This window comes from Trichosurus vulpecula, chromosome 1, assembly GCF_011100635.1.
Source record: "Trichosurus vulpecula isolate mTriVul1 chromosome 1, mTriVul1.pri, whole genome shotgun sequence".
Classification (NCBI taxonomy): Eukaryota; Metazoa; Chordata; class Mammalia; order Diprotodontia; family Phalangeridae; genus Trichosurus; species Trichosurus vulpecula.
The window spans coordinates 19,180,079-19,205,545 of record NC_050573.1 but is presented as its reverse complement, the minus strand read 5'-3'; the positions used below and the strand labels follow the sequence as shown (position 1 = coordinate 19,205,545).

Below are 25,467 nucleotides of genomic sequence, written 5' to 3'. Positions count from 1 at the left end.
GGTCTTCCATCCACAGATGTTTTATAGGTGAGGTAAGAGGCAGGACATGATGGCTTCGGAGGTCTCCTCCAGCTCTAGACTTGTGATCAAGAACAGACATTGGTTCTGTTCAATGCTACGGATTAAAAGCATTCTTAACAGTCATGGTGGAGTCATAGATTTAAGATGTTAGAGAACTCAGGGAAGCTAGGGGGCGCCATAGCGCACAGAGCGCTGGGCCTGGAGTCAGGGAGACTCATCTTCATGAGTTCAAATCCAGCCTCAGACACTTCCTAGCTGTGTGACCCTGGGCAAGTCACTTCACCCTGTTGGCCTCAGTTTCCTCATCTGTAAAATGAGCTGGAGAAGGAAACGGCAAACCACTCCCGTATCTCTGCCAAGAAAACCGTAAATGGGGTCACGAAGAGGAGAACACAAGCAAATAACAAAAGATAACTTAAATAATAACCAGAATTTATGAAGTGCTTTAAGGGCTGCAAAGGACTTTACAAATATCACCTCATTTGATCCTCACAATAATGGGAGGGAGGGGCTATTATCCCCATTTTTCAGATGAGGAAATTGAGGCAGACAGAGCTGAAGTGACTTACCCAAGGTCACATAGCTAGTATCAAAAGGAGGATTTGAACTCAGATATTCCTGATTCTAATTGCTTCCTCAGAATTAAGTTTATAGTTTGGACATTCTGAGCACAGAAAGGCAGAGCTGGGAGGGGCCTGAGAACAGGGGATGTCAGGGCTGGGAGGGGCCTGAGAACAGGGGATGTCAGGGCTGGGAAGGGCCTCAGAACAGGGGATGTCAGGGCTGGGAGGGGACTTAGAATAGGGAAGATCAGAGCTGGGAAACACTGGTAGAATACTGTCTAGTATAATTTGAACTCAAGTCCTTCTAACTCCCAAGTCTGGTGGTCTTTGCAGTCTTCCATGTAGCTGTCTCATATACATCATTTAGTGCAATGGTCTTATGTTGCATTTTATGATGGAGGAAACCAAGGGCCAGAGTAGCCCCCAGTCAGTGGGCAGCAGCAGAAGCTGTTTCCAAAGCACCACTCTGGCTTCTTAAATACTTCTGCTGCTTTACCTTTGGAATGTAAGCTCATTGTGAATAGAGATTATTTCACTCTTCATACATTCTTTGTATCCCCAAGACCCTATCACAATACCTGGCACATAATAGGTGCTTCTATATTGATTACCTTCCGATAAACCAGTTGAGAAGATATAATATAGAAAAATATAGAGCTATGTTTCAAAAGCCACTCCCACTCTTGGTATTAAAACAATATTTTATTTATGGGAAGTAAAATGATCCAAAGTGTATCCAAACTGCCCCATATATTAAATTCTTAAATAAGGTTCTGTAATTTCTCAGCCAGGGAACGATGGTGGTGGCCCATGCTGCAGGGCCTCTTCTGATGACTGAGGCCTCCAAACCAGCCCCTTTGAGTTTTGAATCTGAGGAGAACATAGAGACCATTCTGGATACAATTAAAAAAAATTCCCAAATTGACGAAATGAATAGAAAAGGTCTACGTTGAGAAACCTGAGTTTTACCCCCAGGTTCTCTCCTCTACAGAGTCTCCCAGTGAGGGAAAGGGTTGAGTTAGTTTGTGTTTTTAGTTTTCCCCAGGAAGTTTCAAAGATCGGAGGATTTTGCAAAGAAATGCAAAGACGTTCCCCGTAGAGTGGTCCTGAATTGGTGAGAATAGCAAGCAATATGCTTGGAGATCCGATTCCCAGTCAGCTGCAGACTTCTTCTCTCATCCGTAAATAAAAAGCCATTTGCAGAGCCCTGGAAGGAGAGGGAAGCCTGTGAGCTACACCAAATAAACACTCCCCAGGTCAGAGGGGATGGATGGACCACTGACAGAATCAGGGATGTCAGAGTTGGGAGGGGCCTTAGAACAGGGGATGTCAGATATCAATCAGTGTTGATATAATTTCAATGGAGTGAAGCAATTCCCCCTCTCCAGACAGGTTACCAGCTCTTCTACAAATCAAACTCAGAGGGGCTGCTAGGTGGTGCAGTGAGAAGAGTACCGGCCCCAGAGTCAGGAGGACATGAGTTCAAATCCGGCCTCAGACACTTGACACACTAGCTGTGTGACCCTAGGCAAGTCACTTAACCCCAATTGCCCTGCCTTCTCGCCTCCAAAAAAACCAAAGCAGATTCAGAGAATTAGAACTAGCGATTAAGGGCCTGGCCCAGGGGTAAGGGCCAGCGCAGAATGGCTGAGGTGGGACTCGGACCAGGTGTGTATGTGTGTAATTTTGTGTGTATATACATATATGCACACGTAAGCACACAGACATACACACATATCTCTGTATATACACATCTGGAGTAGATAATAAAAAGCTACCATTAACGCAGCGCTTAGATCTGCAAAGCGCTTTACAAATACTATCTCATCTGATCCTCCCAACAATCCTGGGAGCTAGGGTGCAATTACTATCCCCATTTTACAGGTGAGGAAAAGGGGCTCAAGTGCAAACCAATGAATTCCTGCACCGGAGAAACAGACCCTGCAAGCAAGCCTGGGAGAAGTGGCTTCTTGGGGTTTCTCAGCTATGGAAACCAGAGATGCCAAAGGACCAGGAATTCAATCTGGTGGGATCCTCCCCAGCACAAGGGTTTGATTCATAGGGACCTCGAGGAGGACCACTGAAAAAATGACAGTAATGAAGAGCCTGCTTGCCCAGAAGTGACTGGGAAAGCCTAAGGAACACTGGCGGTCAGGGGAGGCCCAGGTGGTGCAATGTTTCAGGGATACCTATTCCCCCTTCCTTTTAGGCCCAGCGGATGAGCCTTGTAGGGCCCCAACAAGAGTCACACCTGTCCCATACCTGGAATCATTCGCTTCGTGAGTGAGAAGAGGTGGTGTTTGGATTCACCTGCAGGTAGAAGGAACAGGCAAAGAGAAAAGTCACTTAGGCTGTGGTGTGGACCAGAGGCATTGAATTCAGCCAGCTACAACAAAACTCCCAAGTGTGGTCCCTAAACAGATTAAAATGGAATTGGAAAATATATAACAAAATAAATAAAATATAACACAACAGAGACAAGGATAATTTAAGGTTTTCTAAGTCAATGTGCAGCTGGCAGGAATTAGTTTCCATCTAAGTTTGACACGAGTGGTGTAGACTGCCTACCTCTCTTGCCTGAAATGTTTCCCATCAGTACAGAATGTGTTGATGGGTGGATAGATAGATATAGATACACGTGTACATATATACTATGCATATATAAAAATATAACATAAGTGTATATACAATTACACACATATGTAGGTTTGTATATACATATGAATGTACATGTGTGCACACTTACATGCATTTGGATTATATGTATGCCTCTATATGTATATGATTATATGCATATCCCCACATATATGCACACATGTTATCTCCCCTTATAAAATATAAACTTCTTGAGGGCAGAGGCCATTCCATTTTCCTGTCTTAGTATCCTTAACTCCTGTCTCATTTCCTGGCACATAGTAGGTCTAAAACAAGCACTGCTTGTTTATTGAGTGAATGATTCACTGATTTGTATCCATGATGCTTGGCACAGTGCCTGAACATTTCATAAATTTTTGATAACTGAATGCCTGGTGCACAGTAAGTGCTTAATAAATGTTTGCACATTTTCTAGCTCTTTAAGATTTGCAAGGCACTAAGGAGATCTCTACCTGGGCTGGTCTTTAGTTGCCTGTGGATGATAAGAGGCGGTCCATGGATCTTCCACTCTACGATAATGTCCTGTGGACACCCTCCCAACCTTGAGACCTACCACTATAAATAAACCTAGATAAGGACTGTGAGTAAATGATAAGGTAAAGGGTGAGGAAATAGGGAAGAGGAAGACCTACTTTTCAATGGCTTCCACAGAGAACTAGGAGATTGAGAAATGACAGAAAAGGGAGGTCTGGCTAAAAAAGGGTAATAGTAGACTCACAGAAGTATTAGAAATGGAAATGACATAGAACACAAAGTGTAAGAGTCATGAAAAGCCTCAGAACAGGGAATGTCAGAGCTGGAAGAGGCCTGAGAACAGGGGATGTCAGACCTGGGAGGGGCCTTAGAACAGGGGATGTCAGGGCTGGGAGGGGCCTCAGAACAGGGGATGTCAGGGCTGGGAGAGGCCTCAGAACAGGGGATGTCAGATCTGGGAGGGGCCTCAGAACAGGAAATGTCAGAGCTGGGAGAGGCTTGAGAACAGGGGATGTCAGACCTGGGAGGGGCCTCAGAACAGGGGATGTCAGACCTGGGAGGGGCCTTAGAACTGGGGCTGTCAGGGCTGGGAGGGGCCTCAGAACAGGGGATGTCAGGGCTGGGAGGGGCCTCAGAACAGGGGATGTCAGGGCTGGGAGGGATTAGAGAGATCATCTTCAATCCTCTTATTTTAAAGATGAAACTGAAGACCAGAATAGTTAGGTAACTCACCCAAAGCCCACAGTAAAATACTGGCAGAAGCGACCTTTGAACGCTAGCCTACATCTCCCAGTATAAGGTAGTTTCCTTTACACAAATAGCAAGTTAATTTATTTGACCTCTAACCTGTAGATGGCCTTTCAAATTTGCTGGTGTTTTAAAATCTCCTTTCATGACCTAGAAAAGAAAAAAATCAAACAACAGTGACCCAACTTTGAATAAGACATGTACCCGGGATCTGACCCTTTGGCCGTCTTCCGGACAATCCGTTACCAAGGTCACAGAAAATAAAAACCATAATAATAACACACAATATTAACCGCTGACAGGTCTATAGTATGTTAAACACATTATCTCATTTGGTCCCTCTGAAGGTGTTGTACTCATAGTACAGACGAGGAAACTGAGGCTCAGCGAAGTGACATAGTCTAGGGTTTCACAGATGGTAAGAGGTAGAGCAGAGACTCAGGACTAATTTTTACTTCCAGTCTTTCCCACATACTAGAACTTCTTTCTTGGGAGTTACCTATATGAGGACAGTGTGGGCATGATGCGCAACAAATACAAACTGAAATCCAGAGGTAAAATGACTTGCCCTAGGTCACAAGGTATGCCAGGGCCAAGATTCAAAGTTAAATCCTTTCACTCTAAATCCAATGGTTTATTACTATTATTAGTAGAAGTGGTGGTGGTGGTGGTAATGTCACTGTCATCAAGTCATTATAGTTATCGTTGACTCACATTGGAATAGCACGTTAACATTTTCAAATCTTTAGAACATGGAGTGTCAGCATGGGAAAGGGGACTTGGGTCATGGAATGTCAGTGGGGGGAAGGGCCATAGAACATGGGATGTCAGTGGGGGGAGGGGCCGTAGAACACGGAATGTCAGTGTGGGAAGGGGCCTCAGAATAGGACAGAAAGAGTGGAAGGAGTACCAGATGTGGATTCAGAGGACCTGGGCAGGAATTCCTCCTCTATCACTTCATGGCTATGTGACCTGGAGCAAATAACTACCTCTATCTGGGCCTCAGTTATCTCATCTGTAAAATGAGGCAGTAGTGAGATGAGCTGGATCTCCGTCCACAGCCCTTTATGGTTTGCAAAGAGACTCACACACATTATATCTCACTTGAGGCTCACCTCAGCCTTCTCAGGGGTAGGTCCTATACTATGACTAGGCCCATTAAAGGAGAGGAAAATGGCGCAAGGAGATTCACCCGAGGTCACACAGCCAGGAAGTGAAGGAGCCAAGACTTGAACCCGGGTCTTCTGACTCCAAATCCAGGACTCATGTCACTATACCTCAGTTGCTTTGTAAGGACTGAAAGGTAGGTCCAACTCATAGCATCCAGGCAAGATGCTACTACTCCACTTGCCTTCCCTATATACCTGCAAAGGCAGCTAGGTGGTGCCACAGTGCACAGGGCACCTGACCTAGAGTCAGGAAGGCTCATTCCTGAGATCAAATCTGGCCTCAGACATTTACTAGCTGTGTTACCCTGGGCAAGTCATTGAACCCTGTTTTCCTCAGGTTCCTTATCTGTAAAACGAGCTGGAGAAGAAAATGGCAAATCACTCCAGTATTTCTGGCAAGAAAACCCCAAATAGCATCATGAGGAGTCAGATACAACTGAATGACAACAATAACATACCCTCAGATTCTTGGATAGATACCAATGGGCTTCCAAAAATGCCTTGGAGTTGCATTTTCTAAGTCCCAAGGCAACTATGAAGTTTTTCTATCTGTTGATAGCCTAGGACCGGACCTGTGATTTCTTTCCCTAAGCCCCCAAATGGAATGCACCACCTGCTTACCCGATTTGTGTTATTGATGACAAGGGGGTCAGGACTGCCATAATTCGGTGGGTTTGCATAGGGATCATAGCCGAGCCTGGCCAACATCGGGGCAATCCGGGCCATGTCCTTCAGTACATCTCCTGGAATGTGCCCGGTCCATTTGGACAGAGCTTCCAGGTTCACAGGCTTGATGACTTGGTCAGTGGACCTCTCTATCCTGGGGAGAGACAATTGAAAGTCACAGGGTCATAAAGCTGAAATGGAACATTTAGCATGAATCCAAGTCAACAACATCTGAGAGGAAGCACCCTGTAGCATAAGATAGTCATTTCCGGCCCTGAAATACTCTAAGGTTTGGATGATTCTTACTTGGGGAGACAGCCTGGCATGGTGGGTCAAGGGCTGGACCTGGAGATCAGAAGGCCCAAGTTCGAGACCTGCCTCCCACACTTATTGTGTGACCTTGAGCAAGTCATTCATCTGTACTCAGTCACCCATCAAAGTCTCAGGCAACTCTCCATAAGATATAGAGAAGGCACTGATCTAGACTGGGAGCGAGGTCTCTACATGGACAAAAATTACAGATCTGGACATTTTCCCCCCAAAAAAAATCAAACATACATCTATTAAGTGCCTACTATGTGCCAAGTTTTCTGGGGTGAAAAGTGACATGGTTTCTTCTTTCAACAAACTTATAATCACAGAATCTCAGAATTGGAAGAAAACTCAGAGACTGTTTAGTCCAATCTATACTGGAACAAGAATCCTCTCCATTATTCAGTAGGTAGTCATCCAGTCCTTGCTTAGACTTCTGGTGAGGGGGAGCTCACTTCCTTTCCCCAGCAGCCCACTGCCCTTTGGGTCAGTACTAACTGGTAAGGAGTTACTGCTTACACCAAGCTGAAATTTGGCTCTCTGTGATATCCACTCATTGGTGGCTCCCAGTTCTATCCTGTAGGGCCACAGAAAATAAGTCTGGTCCCTGCTCTATGTGACAGCCCTTCAAATACCTCAAGGCAGCTCTGATGCCCTGTAATATCAATTAAGTTGGGACTTTCTTACTGCTTTAAAATGATTAAGTGTCTTTAATTGAGTCTTACCAGGTGCTAAGCCCCAGGCCCAAACCCCTATTAGGTGCTAAACCTATGTGGGTGTGAATTGGTAACTAAGGTGGGGCCACAGGTGGGGCTAACTAAGGGAGGCCTGATTAGATCTTTGCTCCTAAGTTTGCCCCAAACCCCTAATTACTAGGTGCTAAGCCTATGTGGGTGTGAAGCTCCCAGGGTCCTAAGGGGAGGTGCTAACTCCAGAGCCAATCACAGGAGCCTAAGTTCTGGTTGCTCAGATAACGTTTGATGATGTCTGAAACTGTATTAAAAAGGGAAGACAGAGCCATTTGCTTAGGGCTCTCACTCTTGGCAGTGTGCTGATGTGGAGACTCCAGGCAGCGCAGCTAACAGCCCTCCAGCTCGTAACCCAGATGTTGAGACTTTGTTAAACTCTGGTAACTATGTATTGAGATTTGAATCAGACAAGGTCTGTCTGTCGATGTTTGTAATTTGTATTTGCTCTGAAGTTCAGGGTGCTGGCTTTTTCCCCTGAACTAAGTGAATGATATTTATATGCTGGATTAAAGTAAGATTGTTATCCCTTTATCACGGCTTTCCTTAGTAAAGCAGATGAAAAGGACCTGGGCTTGCCGTGTTCTGTGAGCTGGTTGTTGTTGGTTTTACACCCCTAGCAGCTGCTAGCTGGATTGTTGAAACATGCCCATCCCCAAGATCCCTAGTCCCTTCACCCTCTGAGCCTCACATGGCATGAGCTCAAGGTCTTTCATCATCTTACTAGATTTGGTCCAATTTCTAGCCTACCATTACCATTACCCAGTCCAACTTGGGCAAGACACCCAATATTCCTGGGTCTCAGTTTTCTTATCAGTAAAATGGTGGGAGAAAGGCAGCCATAGTGGAAAGACAACTAACCACTGAGTTAGGAAGATGTGAGTTGTCCAACACAGACTTGTTGCATGGCCTTTGGATGGGTCACGGAACTTTTCAATGCCCCAGGCATTCTCTAAGACCATAAGCTGGTAGAGGGAATTTCCTCACTGGGAGATATTTATGCCAATAAAATCACAAAACTGGTTCAAAAAAATAACAAAAAAAAATAAGGCTTCTGGGGTCCTCTAAATATTTGATCTTGCCTCCATAGTATCTCTGCCTGGTCCACACTACTCCTAATGGGGCTCAGTGATGTGTAGCACTGAGGCAGCTGGGCTGCTCAGTGGACAGAGTGATAGGCTTGAACTCAGGCAGTCATGAGTTCAAATCCTAATTCAGATCAAATTACTAGCTATGTGACCCTGGGCAAGTCACTTAACTGTTTCCCTTAGTCCACTGAAGACAGAAATTGGCAAACCACTCAAGTATCTTTGCCAAGAAAACCCCATGGACACTATTGGCATGTTAGGGCCTCAAGGGTCACGAAGAGTCAGACACAATTAAACAACAATGTGTAGCATTATCCCACAAGATTCCCACCTGTACTGGTGCACAGGTCACCTAAGGAGTTGTTAATGTTGCCATCTTTTACCCCAGAAAAATCCCCTCCTGCCGCCATCTTGGTATTTCCACCCAGTTCCTGGGCCTGGCTCGTGAGGGATCTTTGCAGTAACATCTCAGGATCTTTAAAGGGCTGAGGGACTAGAGTTATGGAATCCCAGGACAGGAAGCTACCACCAAGTCCAACCTATCCTCAGCCAACAGTCATCCTGAGCAGAAAACTCAGAGTAAAAGAGTTTGTCTTGGGTCCATGCTTTCACTGGAGACCTACCTGCCTGTCTTTCTTTGGATATGGAGGAAGACCTGAATTCAAATCCTACTACTGACACTTACTAGCTGGGGGACTTTGGGCAAACCACTTTACATTCCTCATTGATAGGATAGGGAAAATGACAGCACTCCCAGGGTGGTTGTGAGGAGTAAGATAACATAAGTGAAATGCTTTGCATACATTAAAGTGCTATGCAAACGTCAGTTTTTTGCAGCAGCAGCAGCAGCAGCATCATCATCTCTGTCCTCGCGGGTCTCCAAAAGCATGGTTTACAAAGAGGCAGTACCGTACAACGGACAGACTCCTGTGGCTTAGAGTCAGAAGAGTCTGGGTTAACGTGCTGCCTTGGAGATACTTGGTGGATGAAATTGGGCAAAGTCACTTAATCTCTATGTGCCTCAAACAACCCCTCAGGACTTCTCCACTAGTCATTAGGCCAAGAAGCACTTATTAATCACTTACTATATGACAAGTATTGTGTTAAACTACAAAGAAAGGCAAAGTTACATCTACAACATCACAGAGGGGCGGCAATCTGTGTCAGCGAAGAGAATTCCCAACCAGGAATTCCTGAGACTGACAAAATCACAGATGCTACAGGTTTTTCTAATTACAAAGTGACACACCTTAGGTTGTCAATCCATGCTTGCTACAGAGAAAGAGAATCTTTGGATGTCTGGTAGAAAAGAACTTCCAGGTCATTGGAATCTATTTGTACAGATGAGGAAACCAAACGGCGGACTGGAAGGCTGGAGTGGGGCCTAGGATCCTGCTACCCTGCTTCCCAGAGAGACACCAACCATTAGCCTGTGGCTGTAACTTGGGTGGTCTCCAAGGTCTCCATGATGCCCTGATTCCTTCTGAAACCTGGCCAGAACAGGTTGGAGAACTGGGATGGCTGAGAAGAAATGGAGACCAGGTATAATCTAAATTGACATTCCCAATGTCCCACCCACTAACCAACCTCCCTAACTTTGGGGAGGAAGGAAGGAGGAGCTACTCAAACCATTGGAGGTCAAAGTGTGGGAGAGCTCAGAGGCCCAGAAGCCTTTGGAGGAAGAAGCATAAGGGCTTCATCCTTGAAAGGGTCTCTTCTTCCTCTCAGAGCTGCCCAATATCTGATCACACGAGAGTCTATCAACTAAAACTCAGGGAGGGGAAGTGGACCACCCAAAGTCACACAGCTAAGAAGTGGCAGAAATGAAAAGTGGATTCTGGTCCCCGACTCCCAATGCACGGCTCTCTTTTCTGTATCTCTGATGAATAGAACTTTCCTCTGGACAGTGGGTAAAGCAGCCAATGAAACCCCGACACAAAAGCTCAGAGAACTGAGATGGTGTAGAGGGGAAGAATGCTGGCACTGGAGTCCAGCAGGAAGGAGATGTGGCCTGTTACTGGCTTGGTCACCACCTCAAGCTGGCAGGAGGGTGGCTCTGTCTCTCTCAACCTCAGGCTCCCCATATGTAAAAATGGAGAGAAGAGACTTGGCTCTATCTGCCACTGAGGGTTGGGTGAAGATGGGGCTTTTGTAAATCTGTAAGCCTGATGAAAGAAGAGGGGTTATTTTGGCCATCAGTGCCTGGATGGGGACAGGAGGCAAAGATCTCAAAGCCCAACATGCACTGGTCCATTTAGCTTCTTATTGGAGGTTGGGAAGGATGTCTTAGGATGACTCTATCCTGGGATGGCAGCATCCACATGTTTGATGGACACTAATTATATAGTGAAGCCTCAGGATAAATCGGTGCCCCATACCGCAGGCTGGGCTATCCAGTCCAGCTCCTGCCTCCAATAATTTATACACACACATACACATATACACACATATATACACACATGTGTGTATGTAGATATGTATGTACAGATGTATATACATGTACACATATATACGTATATCCCTTCTCTCTTTAGAGCCTAGGTGTCAGCCTTGTCTATAGGAAACCAACATTAAATAAGATTTCTATGGTAATTTCTCTTTAGAAACATGGAATTTCAGACCTGGAATGAATCCTTAGAGACTGCAAATAAACAAGAGAATGTATCTTGTTAGACCTCAAAGGGTTATTGAATATAGGATGTCAAAGCTGGGAGGGGCCTGAGAACAGGGAATGTCAAAGATGGAAGGGGTCTTGGAACAGGGGAAGGCAGAGCTGGGAGGAGCTCAGAGATTGACTCATACACTTATTTATTTTCCAGAGCTCCAGGCTCCAGGAGTGGGCAGTCCCTTCCCAGAGGTCCCAGAGAGAGGCAGTAACAAAGCTGGATTTGGACGCCGGCTCTTGACCCCCAGGCCAGTGCCTTTTCCCTCCATCTGGCTGCCTTGCTCCTCACCTCAGATCTCCAGGTCTAACCGAACCTCTCACTTGCTCTAAAAGCCTCCGTGGCTCCCTACTGCCTCTAAGAAAACATGCAACTGGCCCTTAAAGTCTCTCCAACCCCTTCTCTGGCCCCGTCTCTCTCCACACTGCCCAGGTCACTCTATGCTGCCACCAAACCGTTGTACTAAACAGCACCACACACTGTCTACTACTGCCAAGCCTTTGTGTGAGCTATGCCCCAGGCTTAACAAGCTCTCCCCATTCCCCTCCATCTCCTTCCAAATCTCAGCTCAGCTGTCACTCATCACATGTGAAGGTCCTGTGTCTTCATATTCTGCATTTTCTTATCTGTGTTCATGGCACCTTCCTCCCCAGACACCTCAACCACCGCAGGCAGAATGCAAGCCCCCTAAGGGGAGGGATTATTTTCATATGTCTGTGTTCCCAGCATAAGGCCTAGCATATTGTAGGTGCCTAATAAGTGTTCATTGAATTGGTCTGCCCCCTTCTCAGAAGATACCAGGAGATTACATTTTCCCAAGATACCACGAGAGGGGAAATTCCACGGCTCCATTGGCCAGCTCTTTTGAAATGGCCCACTGAGTCCCAGGGCTCCTGAGAAATCCTACTTGTCTCAATCAGTCAGGAAGCATTTATTAAGCACCTTTCATGTTCTAGGCACTATGCTACATGCTGGGGATACTGAGACAAAGGTAAAGCAGACTGTCCCCTTGAGGAGCATACATTCTACTGGGGGAAAATAGTAAGTCAATGTAAAATATATGCCATGCTAATGAAAAATATTTGGGGAAGCACTAGCCTTTGGAGGAGACCTATGTAAGGATGTAGGAGGTGGCACTTCAGTGGAGCTGTATGGAGAGCTAGGGTGTGCCCATAAGGAAGAGGGAAGGCATTCTAGGCATGAGGCACAACCTGAGCAAAGCCACGGAGACAGGAAATGGAATGTTGTGTGTAAGGAATAGCAAATAAGCCAGTCTGGCTGGAATGCATTAAGGGAATTGATGTGAATAATAATTAATAGAGGCAGTAATGCTAGCTAACATTTGTATAGTGCTTCCTATGTGCCAGGCGCTGTGCCAATGCTAAGTGCTTTCCAAATACCTCCTTTGGTCTTCACAAGAACCCTGGGAGGTCGGTGCTCCTGTCATTCCCATTTTACAAAAGAGGACACTGAGAAAAACAGATTAGGTGACTTGCCCAGGGTCACACAACCAGTAGGTGTCTGAGGCAAGATTTGAATTCAGGTCTTCCTGACTCTATCTACTGCACCACCCACAGGCCAATAATAGCAAGAGCAGTGGTAATAAGAACTGCCTCTAATGCTAACAGCTGGTATTTACAGATCACTTTAAGACGTGCAAAGCGATTTACACAGATTAACTCATTTGACCCTCACAACAACCCTGTGAGGTGGGTGCTATCATCATATCCCAATTTCAAAGATGAGAAAATGAAGGAAACAGAAATTAAGCGTCTTGCCCAGGGTCACAGGGTATCTGGAGCAGAATCTGAACTCAGGTCTTCCTGACTCCAATGAATGTAACAAGCTGGAAAGGACCTCAGAGGTCATCAAGCATAATCCCTTCATTTTATAGAGGAAGAAACTGACATCCAGAAACCTTAAGTGATTTAAGGTCATGCCGCTAAGAAGCACGAGAGTCAGGATTCGCACACTGGTCTGCCCGATTCCAAGGTCACCATGTACCTGGAGCAAGAAGGAATCCTAGCATCATAGCTCTAACCTGGGGAACCCTAATGCTGGTAGCCCCACATGCTGATTTTACAGACAAGAAAACAGGCCCAGAGAGGTCAAGTGATTTAAGGTCACACACTAACTGGCAGAACTAAGTTCTGAATCCGGGTCCTGAGCAATATTGTGAAAGGCATTAAATGCCAAACAGAAGAGTCTGCATTTTATCCTGGAGGCAACAGGGAGCCTCTGAAGTTTCTTGAGGTAGGGAGTGACCTGGTCAGGCCTATGCTTGGATAGCTCTATGTAGAGCTTGAAAGATTCCAGCCCTGGTCCCCGGCACCCGCTAGCCAAGTCTCCTTCCTACTCACTTGGACAGAGAGACCCCCCCTGGCTTGCCGATGAGGTCCTCGTGGTGAAGGACGGCCTCGCTCCAGTCGATCCCTAGGAAATTCATGATGGTCTGCATGGAGCGCCGGGGGTGCAACACCAGCTGTTCATAGTAGACGGGCAAGCACTTGGCCCGGCCCACCTCCATGCACTGGGAGTACATGACCTCGATCGCTTTGTTCCACTTGGTGAGGCAGTCACGGTAGCTATTGAGGTCAAAGCCGGCGATGGTCACCTTGCGGGTGATCATGGAGTGCACGGACGCCCGCCCGTCCCGCACCATGAGCAGAAACTTGGAGTTAGGGAAGAGGCGGGAGAGATAGACAGAAGATTTGAGGGTGAAAGGGTCCTTGTTGCAGAGGACACGGGCTGGCTCGCCATGCTTGGCAATGACCTCCAGGATGAAGGCCTGCATGGCCGCGTCCAGTACTTCGTCCGTGACCCCAGCCTCATCCAAGCGCAGCTTCTCCCGTCCGGAGCGTGACCAGGCCTGGCGCATGGCCAGCACTCGGGGGATGATACGTGTCTCCTCGCCACAGCGCACCTCTGGGTGGGCGTCCAGCATGGCCCGCATCAGGGTGGTCCCGCTGCGTGGCACCCCCCCCACAAAGATCAGCGGCATCTCCTTACTGTAACGGTACTCCACCTGGTCGGCACCCACCATCACCAGCTCCTCCTGCTCGGGCCGCATCACGCCATGGTTGCGACCTGAGGACAGCAGCTGTTGGCACGCCAGCATCTGCTGCCCTAGGTGGGTGGCCAGGGCGAAGGCCAGCATGAGGCCGGCCGCCAGAAGCAGCCGCCGAGCGCTCAGTCGCATGCTGCGCCCAGGACAGGGGGTGGGATGGGGCACGGCCGAGGTGCCCTCTTCAGCTCTCTGTCAACAGGCTGCCCACCTGGCACGTACCTGTGGAGAGAGTGGCACATGTCAGGGAGGCATCCTTAGCAAGTCCAGGCCTCTCTGTCTCTGGCTAATAACTGGCTTACGTGTTTTTGAAGGTCACTTTAAAGTGTGGAGAGCATTTGACAGCAGGTAGTGAGCTCCCTGCCATCAGAGGATCTCAGCTGCCATGTAGTCCTACCCTCTCACTTTACAGAGGTCTGGAGAGGTAAAGGGACCTGGGATCTTAGATTAGAAGTAGAAGGGGCTGCAGAGGGGGCAATAAACATTGATTAAGTGACTGCTATGTGCTAGGTACTGCCCTGAGCACTTTTAAAAATATTGTCCTGTTTGATCCTCACAACAGCCCTATGAGGTGGATGCTATAATTAATCCCCATTTCACAGCTGGGAAACTGAGGCAGACGTAGATTAAATGACTTGCCTGGGGTAGTATAACTAGCAAGTATCTGAGGCCAAATTTGAACTCAGGTCTTCCTGCCTCCAGGTCTAGCGCTCTATCCACTGCACCACCTGGCTGCCTCAGCTAGCCCCACTCCCTCATTTTACAAGGGAAGAAACTGAGGCCCAGAGAAGATGTGACTTGTCCAAAGTGAGCCAAGCATTTAACTGGTATTCAAGCTCAAGTCTTTGACTTCCAATCTAGAGCCCTGACTACAGGACCACACTGCCTCAACCTCACTGATCTAACGTTCTCTCACTACTCCCACTCAGGAAGTTGTCTCCTACGACTCTTTCCTACCAGGCTTTCTTCTCTCTGACCTTCACAGAACAGTACCTGGTACACAGTAAGCCCTTAAGAAAGTCTTGTTGACTGACAGGATGAGATACCTTGTTACTTAGAATCGTAAGTTCCTAAATTTAGACCTGGCAGAGACCTCCGAGGCCACTAAGTCCAAACCCCTCCTTTTACAGATGAGGAAACAGGCTCAGTGATGTTAAGTGATTTGTCGAATAACAATAATAATAATGATAATTAACGTTTATATAGCACTGACTGTGTTAAGTGCTTAACAATTATCTCACTTGGTCTTCACAACAACCCCGAGAGGCACACAACAGGTAAGTGACTTGCTCAAGGTCATACAACTGGTAAGTCCAAAATCATACAGAGGCAGGATTTGAGCCCAGGTCTTCTGCCTTCTAAGCCAGCGCTTTCCACCACACCGTACTACCTTCCTGTTTCTCGTCATACATGATACAGCCTGTATCCTCTCTCCCTATTAGGATCATCATTTTGATGATACCAAGTCTCGTACCTCAGCCAGCAGCCTCACAGGGCCCTCATGGTGTCATCAGTGATGACTAAACAGTCACTGAAACTTCTCCCTCTTCTTTGCAGAGGTAGGGCCCTAGGGGTGGTTACTTTAGGTTTTTGGTTTTTCCCTCTTCATTTTTTTCATTTATTTGTTCTAAGGGATGGAGTGACAGTGTGGTGCAGTAGGTGGTGAGTTGGACTCAAGGTCCACACAGTATCTCCACGACATACTGGCTGTGTGACCCCTTCAGTGCCGGGGGCAACTCTCTAACACTACATTGCAGAGAAGGTGCCAACCTTCCTTGGTAGAGGGACTTCCCTCCTCTGGGAGTTTCTTGTACCAATGACATCACACATTCATTCCCTAGCTTTAAAAAAGACAGCTCACTGGGTTAATAATAACAGTTGAAATGTATATTGTGCCTTAAGGTTTACAAAGTGCTTCACAAATATTCTCTTATTCGAACCTTACGACAACTCTGGGAGGTGAGTGCTATAATTATCCCCATTTTACAGATGAGGAGGCTAAGGCAGACAGAGGCTGAGTGCCTTGCTCAGCAGCATGCAGCTAGTACATATCTGAGGCTGGATCTGAACCTGGGATCTTCCTAATTCCAGGCCCAGTGCTCTATCCACTGTACCACGTAGGGGCCTGTGTAAAGGGAGGTGAAGAGATATACTCAGAAAGGAAAGTAACAAAAAAATAAGACTTAAGAAAAACCCAATTAAAGAAGTAAAAAACAGTGGGCCAAGAACCTCTGAGGCATTACTGCAAGGCATCTTTCTCATTCAACGACTTGATGTAATTAACAACTCAGTCAATCTAGGCATGTGTGTGAAATGCCCATCATACACCTGGGCACACAAAGACAAAAAACCAGCTGGCCATTTCCCATAAGGAAGTCACATGGACATATAAGTAAATACTGATTAGAAACAAGATAGGTACAAAATAAGTTGGAAGGGGTGTATCTCACTAGCACGTAGGGGATATGTTAATACTGGCTCACATTTCTAGAGGGCTTTAAAGTTCACAAAGTGAGTTAGAGACATTTATTTTGATCCCCACAAATCCTAAGAGATAGGAACAATGATCCTCATTTCACAGATGAGGAAACTGAGGCAGAGAGAAGTTAAGTGACTTACCCAGGGTCACACAGCTAGTAAGTGTTTCAGGCAGGATTTGAACTGAGGTCTTCCTGATTCCAGGTTCAGTGCTCCAACCACTGAGCCACCTAGCTGCCTGTGTGAGAGGCAGTAATTGAGTTCAGCCCAGAAGGCAGAGAGGGATTCTTAAAAAAAATGACATATTTCCTACGGTCTGAATAAAATGGATCAGAGGATCATCAATTCAATGCCATCTAATGCGTCTTGGAGGGATACATGCTACTGTAATCTAAATGTATGTGGAGGATGTTGTGATGAATAAAATGTAAATTAATTAAAAGCATTCCTTCATGGCATTTGGTATTTTCCCATTCAGTAGATATTAACAACTATTCTTGTATGGAATAGGGAAAGGTCTGGAAAAAATTGTGATGTTAAAACAGGGTCCAAAAGCAGGGGAGGGAGGCATGTGTTGGGGACCCTGATTAAGAGGCCCCAGTACAATTGAAAGATCACTGGATTTGGAAGCAAAGGACCTTGACTTTTCTTCCTTACTATTTCTGATCTCGGATAACTCCCTTCCATGATACAGTCCTTGGCTGCCTCATCTGTAATGATAATAATTAGCATTTATAGTGAGCTTTAAGATTTACAAAGCATTTTATAAGAGTCTCATCCTAACCTCACAACAACCTTGGAATGTGGATGCTATTACCATCTCCATTTTATAGATAAGGAAACTGAGGCAGAAGGTGGTTAAGTGATATATAGGGTCACACAGCAAGCAAGTATCTAAGGCTGGATTTGAACTCAAGTCTTGCTGACTCCAGGCCAACTTACCTATAAAAAGAAGGGTCTGATGAGGCAGCCAGGGAATAGGGAACAGAGTGCTAGACTTAGGAGACAGGAATGCCTGGATTCCAATCCTGCCCCGATACCTAGTAGCTATGTGACCAGAGGCAAGCTCTTCAACCTCTCTGAGACTCACTTTTGTTCACGGGTTAAATGAGGTGGTGGATAACTACGGTCTCTTCTAGTTCCTATGACTCGGTAACTAGAAGACATCTTTGTTTTACAGATGAGGAGACCGAGGCCTAGAAAGGGAAATGGACTCATCTAAGGTCTCTCTGGCAGAAAGTAGCCAGGTTCCTTCCAGCTCTATCCCCCCATTCAGAGCACCCCCAAAACAAAGGCCCAAACAGACATCACAATGTTTGTGAACCAAGCCTCATGCTCTTTGTACATAAGATAATGCCGCCAGAACTGATTTACTCTTACTTTACACAAACTTCCTACAAACCGAGACATGTCACTTCCTGGGCCACAACAAATTAGAAACAGAAAATGAGAAGCAAGTCTGGGAGAGAAGCAAGAAGTGATAGCAAATGCCTAACAGCCAGAGATGTGATGGGAAAACTGCAAAGAACAGACGTGAGACCCGTGCCTCTGACAACTAGGCTCCTCAGAACTCAATAATCCCTAAAAGCATTTGTTGTTTGGCCATTTTCAGTCACGTCTGACTCTCCATGACCCCATTTGGGGTTTTCTTGGTAGAGATACTGGACTGCTTTGCCATTTCCTTCCCCAGCTCATTTTACGGATAAGGAGACTGAGGCAAACAAGGTTAAGTGACTTGCCCAGGGTCATACTGAATTGACAAGAGCACATCTTAGGATACAGCCTCATGAAGACCCTAAGCCATTAGGAAAATGGCCAGTGTTGTCATGTCCTCTGCTCAAGAAGGCAAGAAAGGGTGCAATTCATTTGAAGGAGGTTTCTACTGGAAAATCCACTTCCCAAAGCAGCCTGCTCCCTGGTGGGCCATCTCAAGCCCTGCTGATGTGTCCAGGCTAAATGGGCCCCATCACAGCTGCCCTCGCCTGTTTCCTTATACTAAAACAATGGAGAGAGGGGAGAGTAGAAACCAGATCTTGACTGATTCCTAATCCCATAACCTTCCCACCAGACTCTCCTGTCCCTGGGTTGGGAAGACGCAATAGTAGAGTGTGGGAGCTGTCCAACAACAGAATGCTCTCCCTCTCTACTCATCCGTACCTCACAGTATCTTCAGCCTCCTTCAAGGCACACTTCAGGTGTGGCCTCCTATAGCAGATCTTTGCCATTTTCCCAGTTCTGACAGCTCTCCTCAACTACTGAAACTTGTAGTTACTATGTATGTATGTATGTGTTACTATATATGTATGTGTTACTATGTATGTATTACTATGTATCTATGTGTGTTACTATGTATGTATACGTGTGTACACATTATTTCTCTCCAATGGAATGTATCTTCCTTAATAAAAGGGACCATTTTAGTCAATGCACCCCCAGGATTTGGTATAGTCCTTGGCACAAATAGAAGGAACCCAATAAATGCATATTAAATTGTATCAAAGGGATTGTCTTATGAAACTCAGTGAGCCCATCATCACCAGAAGGGCTGAGGTAGCGGCTTGACTGGCACCTATTAGTCAGGTCATAGATGGGATTCCTTGTAGCACCTTGACAGTGAGTAAGGTGACTTCTAAGTCCCCTTCCACTTCTGGGATCTCAGAATTCCCCAAGGTGGTTCTGGGCTAATTCATCAGCCTCTATTGTTCTTGGGAAGGGCACAGTAATTCATTGCCCTGTGGATGAAATCATCGTTCCTAGGACTCCCCAAACATTCCATTCTCTGTATATGTCGCCTCCTTCCCAGCAGGAATTGTCTCACTTCTAAATTTATCTGCCCAGAGTTAACAGAGTGTCTGGCACCTAGTACATACATGGGCTAGCCACTTGTTCATTCAGCCCAATCTCAGGCTAAGGATTAATCCCAAAGAGGCCAGCAGAGGGCAGAGCATGGCACAGCGATGTTCCCAACACAATCAAGCGTTACCTAGTCATTTTTGTAATATCCAAGGCATTCCTGAGGCTAGCTGATGACACCTTACAACCAAAAACAAACAGAAACTCTGTTTTTCTTGAGACAGCTCTGATAGCTGCTGCAGAGAGATGCATCCAGGGTTCTTCCTGGCTCTCTCTCCCCCAGCTGGCCTGACCACAAACTTCCCATCAAGGTTCCAGCATCCTGGCTGCCTGTGAGGGCTAAAGATTTCCTCTGCTTACACGGGGTGGGGAACCTGCGGCCTCGCGCTACATGTGACCCTCTATGTCCTCAAGTGCGGCCCTTTGGATTCAGTCAAAGGGCCTCACTTGAGGCCCGAGAGGGCCATGTGGCCTTGAGGCCACAGGTTCCCCACCCATGGTTAGGGACTTTCCAGGAGCCTGAGTTTCCCTTCCAATTCCTGCAGATTTCAGTAACACCAAGGTACCTGACCACAGGGCCTCCAGGGGCTGCCCCTTCCTTGTTCCTGATGCCTTTGGGAAGGCTGGCTGCCAAGCCCATGGGAAAATGCTTCTCCTGATGTTTTCCATTCAGAAAAAAGCTGTTGCTTGGAGAGCTGAGATTATTTCCAAGGATCAAAGTGGTTAGAGCCAGAAGTGGCCGTCATTTTCCAGGCTCACAGAGGCTCAGTGACCTGTCTGAGGTTACAGAGGTGGCAGTAAGAAGCACCTACTATATCTTTCTCTTTTGATAAAAGGGGAATTTGAAACTCAGTGAGAGTTAAGTGACTCGTCCAAAGACAAACAGAGTGAGCCATAGGATTCCACAGTAGAATTCAGGTCTCCAGACTTCCCTGGCCACCTCCCTGTGTAATACACTAGGCTCAAGGATCAGGGTACACGGACTTTACCACCACCTTGTGCCTTTTCCCATCAGCCCATTAGAATGTAAACTCTTTGGGTAGCACCGTGGATAGGGTGGACCTTAAGTGAGGAAGACCGCAGTTCAAATCCCACCTCAGCCACTTATTAGCTGTACAACTCTGACCAAGTCAGTCTTTATATGCCTCGGTTTCAAACTTTGTAAAGTGGGGATAATGACTCTACTGGAGATAACTTTGGAATTTAGGGAAGAAGGGGCAGACCGTTAATCTGGGGGAAATGAGAGATCAAATAATCAGTCAACAAGCATTAAGTGCCTGCTGTATACTAGGCACTGTGATGGTCAGTGGGGATATGAGGGCAAAGAGAGAAACACTAACTGTAAGAATTAGGGATAGTTTCATTCTTTGCCCTCATATCCCCACTGACCATCACAGTGCCTAGTATACAGCAGGCACTTAATGCTTGTTGACTGATTATTTGATCTCTCATTTCCCCCAGATTAACGGTCTGCCCCTTCTTCCCTAAATTCCAAAGTTATCTCCAATAGAGTAACTGGCACCAATGATTCTAGGCCTGGCCTAGACCTACCAGGGAGAAAAGGTAGTGAAGGCACTTGAATGCAGACTCAGTTTCCTTTTCTGTAAAATGAAAGCATTGGTCTAGATGGTCTCTAGGGTCCCTTCCAGCTTGAAATCTTGTGGTCCTATGAAGTCCATAGGGAAGCAACAAAAAAGCTCAAAACAGCCATCACTTACCAAAGATCACGTACTTTGCTCAGAAGACTATGTGATGAGAGGTCTGTACTTTTATTTTATGGATATATCGAATGAGCTTAGCCATGTTATTTCCTGGCCTGTGGCAGACTGGAAGGGAAGTGGAGTGATAAAGCTGATAGACACCTTTTATTGTGGTGGTCATGAGGTCTGATTGGCTTTTTCAAAAAATAAACTAAAATGGTTTGTCATTTTGTTCATCATGAGGCGGAGCCTCCTGGGAAGGCTGCACCTGGTTCTTGGGCCAAGTGGCACGCAAGATGGGACCTTCCCACAGGCTTGCTTCTGGGCCTTATCAGTGGGAGGCAGAGATAGGATCTGCCCTTTCCCAGCAGCAGCTGTTTGGCGAGGCCAGGGTTCAGCGTGAAAGAGGCCAAAGTCATGGACCCCTGGCCAGCTCTTTACAAAGTGCAGGCCTGGGCTCCCATGGGTAAGCAAGTCAGGGACAGGGGCTGGCCCATCTAGGAGGAAAAAAAAGGTCCTCCAACAGCCACCCTGCAAATGGTGGCCACTCAGGAGAGTGAGCAAACCCTGCAGGAGGAAGAGAGCACAGGAAGGCAGCAGAGAGCTTCGAAATCCAAGAGAGAAGTGATGAGGCCAAAACAAACAAAGTAGGAAGGGGGCGAAGCAGAGGCAGACATTCTGCAGGTCTACCTGGAGCCATGACTGAACACTAGATGGAGGTGGTCAGCCATAGGCGAGGGCCTCTTGAGGCTGAAAAGAGCAGGGAAGGGTCAGTGCCCTGGCCCAGGCCCTGGCTAGAGGCTATTCATTCTAAATTCTCTTCCCTACCCTGTCATCTCCAGCAGCTGTGTCCTAAGTATCTGACTACATGACATAGGGAGGAAGCCCCGGATACACTGGAAAGAACAGTGGCTCTTACGGAAGAAGGTATGGGTTCACATCCCTCCTAGTAGCTGTGTCCTAAGTAACTGAATGTATGACATGGGGAAGAAGCAAGATACATTGGAAAGAACTGTGGCTCTTAGGGAAGAAGATGTGGGTTCAAATCCCACTTCAGCTACTTATTACTTATATGACCTTGACATAAGTCACTTAATGTCTCTAGGCCCATCTCCTCATCTGTAAAATGGTGGAGTACATGGTGAAATAGCTTTCTACCTCTTGAGAGAGAACTAATGAGCTCTGAGTGTAGACTGAATTCATTTCTCATTGCAACATGGCTAATATGGAAATATGTTTTGCGTGACTTCATATGTATAATTGATATCATATGGCTTGCTTTCTTAATGAGTAAGGGAGGGGCTGGAGTGAGGGAATGAATTTGGAACTCAAAATTACAAAAATTAAATGTTAAAAAATATAATGATTTTTAAAACTGGGCAAGTTAGATGATTTCTAGAGTTTTAGCTCTAAGTTCCCATGATGTCTGAGCCTCAATCTCCACCTCTCTAAAATGGGAACAGAATATTTGCACTAGGCACCTTTATAGGAATGCATTGGGGAAAGCACTTTGGAAGTCTTAAATTATGACAAGGACATGAGTAGTTATCATTACAGCCCCATCACCCACAGACCAGAAGGGAATAATTCGCAGACTTGTTCTGCCTGGCCTCACAGGGTGCAATCAGAAGCAATGGATAGTCGCCAATCCCAGGAACCATGGCTACATCTAGTCCCCTAATTCCAAGAATACTTTGGTCATCAAGGGTAGCAACTCGTCCCTCAATAGTGACAAGTTTTGGGTATATCAATATTCCTTCTAAAAGAATGCCTTTGTGGCCAGTAAGCCTCCAACCTGGTGTAGGCCTTCATCATTGTAACAGCCTGCTGGTGGGTCTCCTTTCCTTAAGTCTCTCCCCACTCCAGTCCATCCTCCACTCAGCTGCCAAAGTAATTTTCCTAAAGTGCAGGTCTGGCCATGTCACACCCCACTACTCAATAAACTTCAGTGACTCCCCATTACACTCCAGGATCAAATAAAGGCCTTCCTAACCTGGTCTCTTCTTTCCTTTCCAGCCTTCTCACATCTTACTTTCCTCCACAATCAAGTGCTCTTTGGTCCAGTAACACTGGCCCCCTTGCAGTTTTTACACAGGTCACTCTCATGTCATGACTCAGTGCCTCCAGCCTAGAATGCTCCCCCTCCTAGCTTCCTTTTAAGACTCAGCAGAAATCCCACCTTTTTCCAGGAGCCTGAGGGAATGGACTGTGGTTTTTTTCATTCCTATTACTTAGCACAGTGCCTGGCATATAGTAGGTGCTTAACAAATGCTTGTTGATTGACTGACTGGAAGTCCCAGAGAGGCAGATTTAAGTTTGGTGTCAGGGAAAACTTCCAAATTAGAGCTGTCCACATGGGGGAGCTGTCCACATGGGAGAGCTGCCTACCTGGCGCTTCATTGGCAGCTTCTCCTTCAGCAGAGGTCTTGAAGTGGACAGTGAGCACTACCTGGGGACAGTGAGGAGGGGATTTGGGGTCAGATCTAGGCTAGCCCAGCTAGTTTCTAAAGTCCTTTCCAACTCTGAGATCCTGTGATCCCTGCCTTGGTTCGGTCCCCAACTAGCTGTGTGACAGTGGCCAAGTTGCTTAAGCTCTACGAGGCCTCACTTTCTCCACTGTACAATAATCCAATAGGATGTTAGTCCAGTCTGGAAATCCTTGGTTTCACTCACTATTCTGCTCAAGCACAGCCTTCTACAGGAGGCCTTTTCCTGACTCAAGATCTGAGTCAGTCCTCCATGGGTTGTGCCTATGTCTTTGTTGTCTTCCCCAATAGAATATAAGCTCTTTGAAGGCATACAGTGTGCCTGGCACACAAATGGTGCTTCATCCACGCTCATGAATGGACTGATGCTTCTAACCTGGGTAGAGAGCTAGCCTGAGAGTCAGGAACTGTTTCAGGAGGCACATACTAGCTTCATGGCCCTATAAAAGTCCCTTAACCTCCCAATGCCCCCAGGAAATAGTCACAGTCACACACACACACACACACACACACACACACACACGCAGACTCTTAAGTTACTCAGGAGTTGCTCATACGTATCAGAAAGGGTATTTCCATGTTGAAAGTTCCATGCACTGATGAACCCATAGATCTAGAAGGAACAGGCAAATCTTTCCCCCTAAAAACCAATGCTTATCTTCATTGCTCCATCTTTTTTGAAATTTTGTTTTCTTATCCACACACCTAACTTACATGCTAAATATAGAAGGGACAACAAGAAGGCTTTACATTCTGCTTCTTGTTGCTTTCAAGTCCAATAAAATATTAATGGTGCCCAAGGGCTGGCAGGCAGACCTATTAAATATTCAGCACATCACTCTTCCCCACGTGCCTGCCGACCAGTCATTCCCACGACAGGGCCTCTGCAGAGGCCTCACTTACTTTCCCAGGATGAGCCCATTGTTGTTCTCCTGCTCTCTTCCTCAGTTCTCACAACAGCAGGGTCCCTGGAATAGGGCTGGAAAGGGAGAAAGAACAGCTTAGTCATACGGTCCCCTACCCAAAGAAGCAGGATGCTGGACCTCAGACCTTTTCCATGGTCCAAGGATAGATGAAGCATTGGTTTGTGAGAATTCTGCCCCTGCCACGTAGGGTCAAAGGCTCATGTTGGGCAACAGGCCAGTTCACAGTGATGATGACTAGATATGGGCATGTCCAGATGGGACACGAGGTCAAAAAGACCTGAGTTCAAATCTGACATCAGACATTTGCCAGTGGAGTGACGCTGGGAAAGTCACTTCACCTCTGTTTGCCTCAGTTTCCTCATCCATAAAATCTCCCAGGGTTTGTTGTGAGGATCAAATGGGATAATAATTATAAAGCATTGAAGCACAGCGCCCGGCACACAGAAGGTGTCACATAAAGGCTTGTTCTTTTCCCTTTCTATCTCTGGGCCCCAGTTTCCTCCACTGTGAAATGAGGGGGTCTGCACAATTCCACAAGGCCCATGGCAAAATAAGCTACCCACCCCCTGACGGAGGGGTGGCAGACTCAAGATGCAGACTGAGACATGTGCCTTTCCAACACGGCCAATACGGAAATTGATTTTGTTTAACTGTACATATTGGTTACAAAGGTGTGGTTTTTCTTTTATTTTCAATGGAGGGCGAGGGAAGAGGGAGAGAAAACAGATTTTTGTTCATTGTTTAAAAAAATAAATTAAAAAAGAAAAAAGAAATGAGGAAAACAATTTGGAATTGCATAAAAAAAAAACATTGAAACATCTATGGCCTTTGACCTAGAGAATCTGCTGGTAGGCAC

General features: G+C 46.4%; 1 protein-coding gene across 6 annotated transcripts in view; it reads right to left on the bottom strand.

Annotated features, from left to right (window-relative positions):
- Window positions 1-1,265: 1,265 nt before the first annotated feature.
- Window positions 1,266-25,467, bottom strand: part of TPST2 (tyrosylprotein sulfotransferase 2) — a 72,807-nt gene continuing 48,605 nt past the window's right edge. For 4 of the 6 annotated variants that reach the window (XM_036741587.1, XM_036741588.1, XM_036741589.1 and 1 more), the window contains 6 exons: window positions 24,589-24,664; window positions 13,465-14,390; window positions 6,251-6,449; window positions 4,560-4,610; window positions 2,847-2,894; window positions 1,266-1,791 (listed from right to left, as the gene is read on the bottom strand). In XM_036741587.1, the coding sequence (XP_036597482.1) occupies window positions 2,853-2,894; window positions 4,560-4,610; window positions 6,251-6,449; window positions 13,465-14,303 (1,131 nt within the window). In that variant the 5' untranslated portion in view covers window positions 14,304-14,390; window positions 24,589-24,664 and the 3' untranslated portion in view covers window positions 1,266-1,791; window positions 2,847-2,852. Of the gene's footprint in view, window positions 1,792-2,846; window positions 2,895-4,559; window positions 4,611-6,250; window positions 6,450-13,464; window positions 14,391-23,587; window positions 23,649-24,588; window positions 24,665-25,467 lie in introns of all 6 variants that reach the window. The other 2 variants (XM_036741591.1, XR_005009342.1) reach the window with 2 other exon arrangements.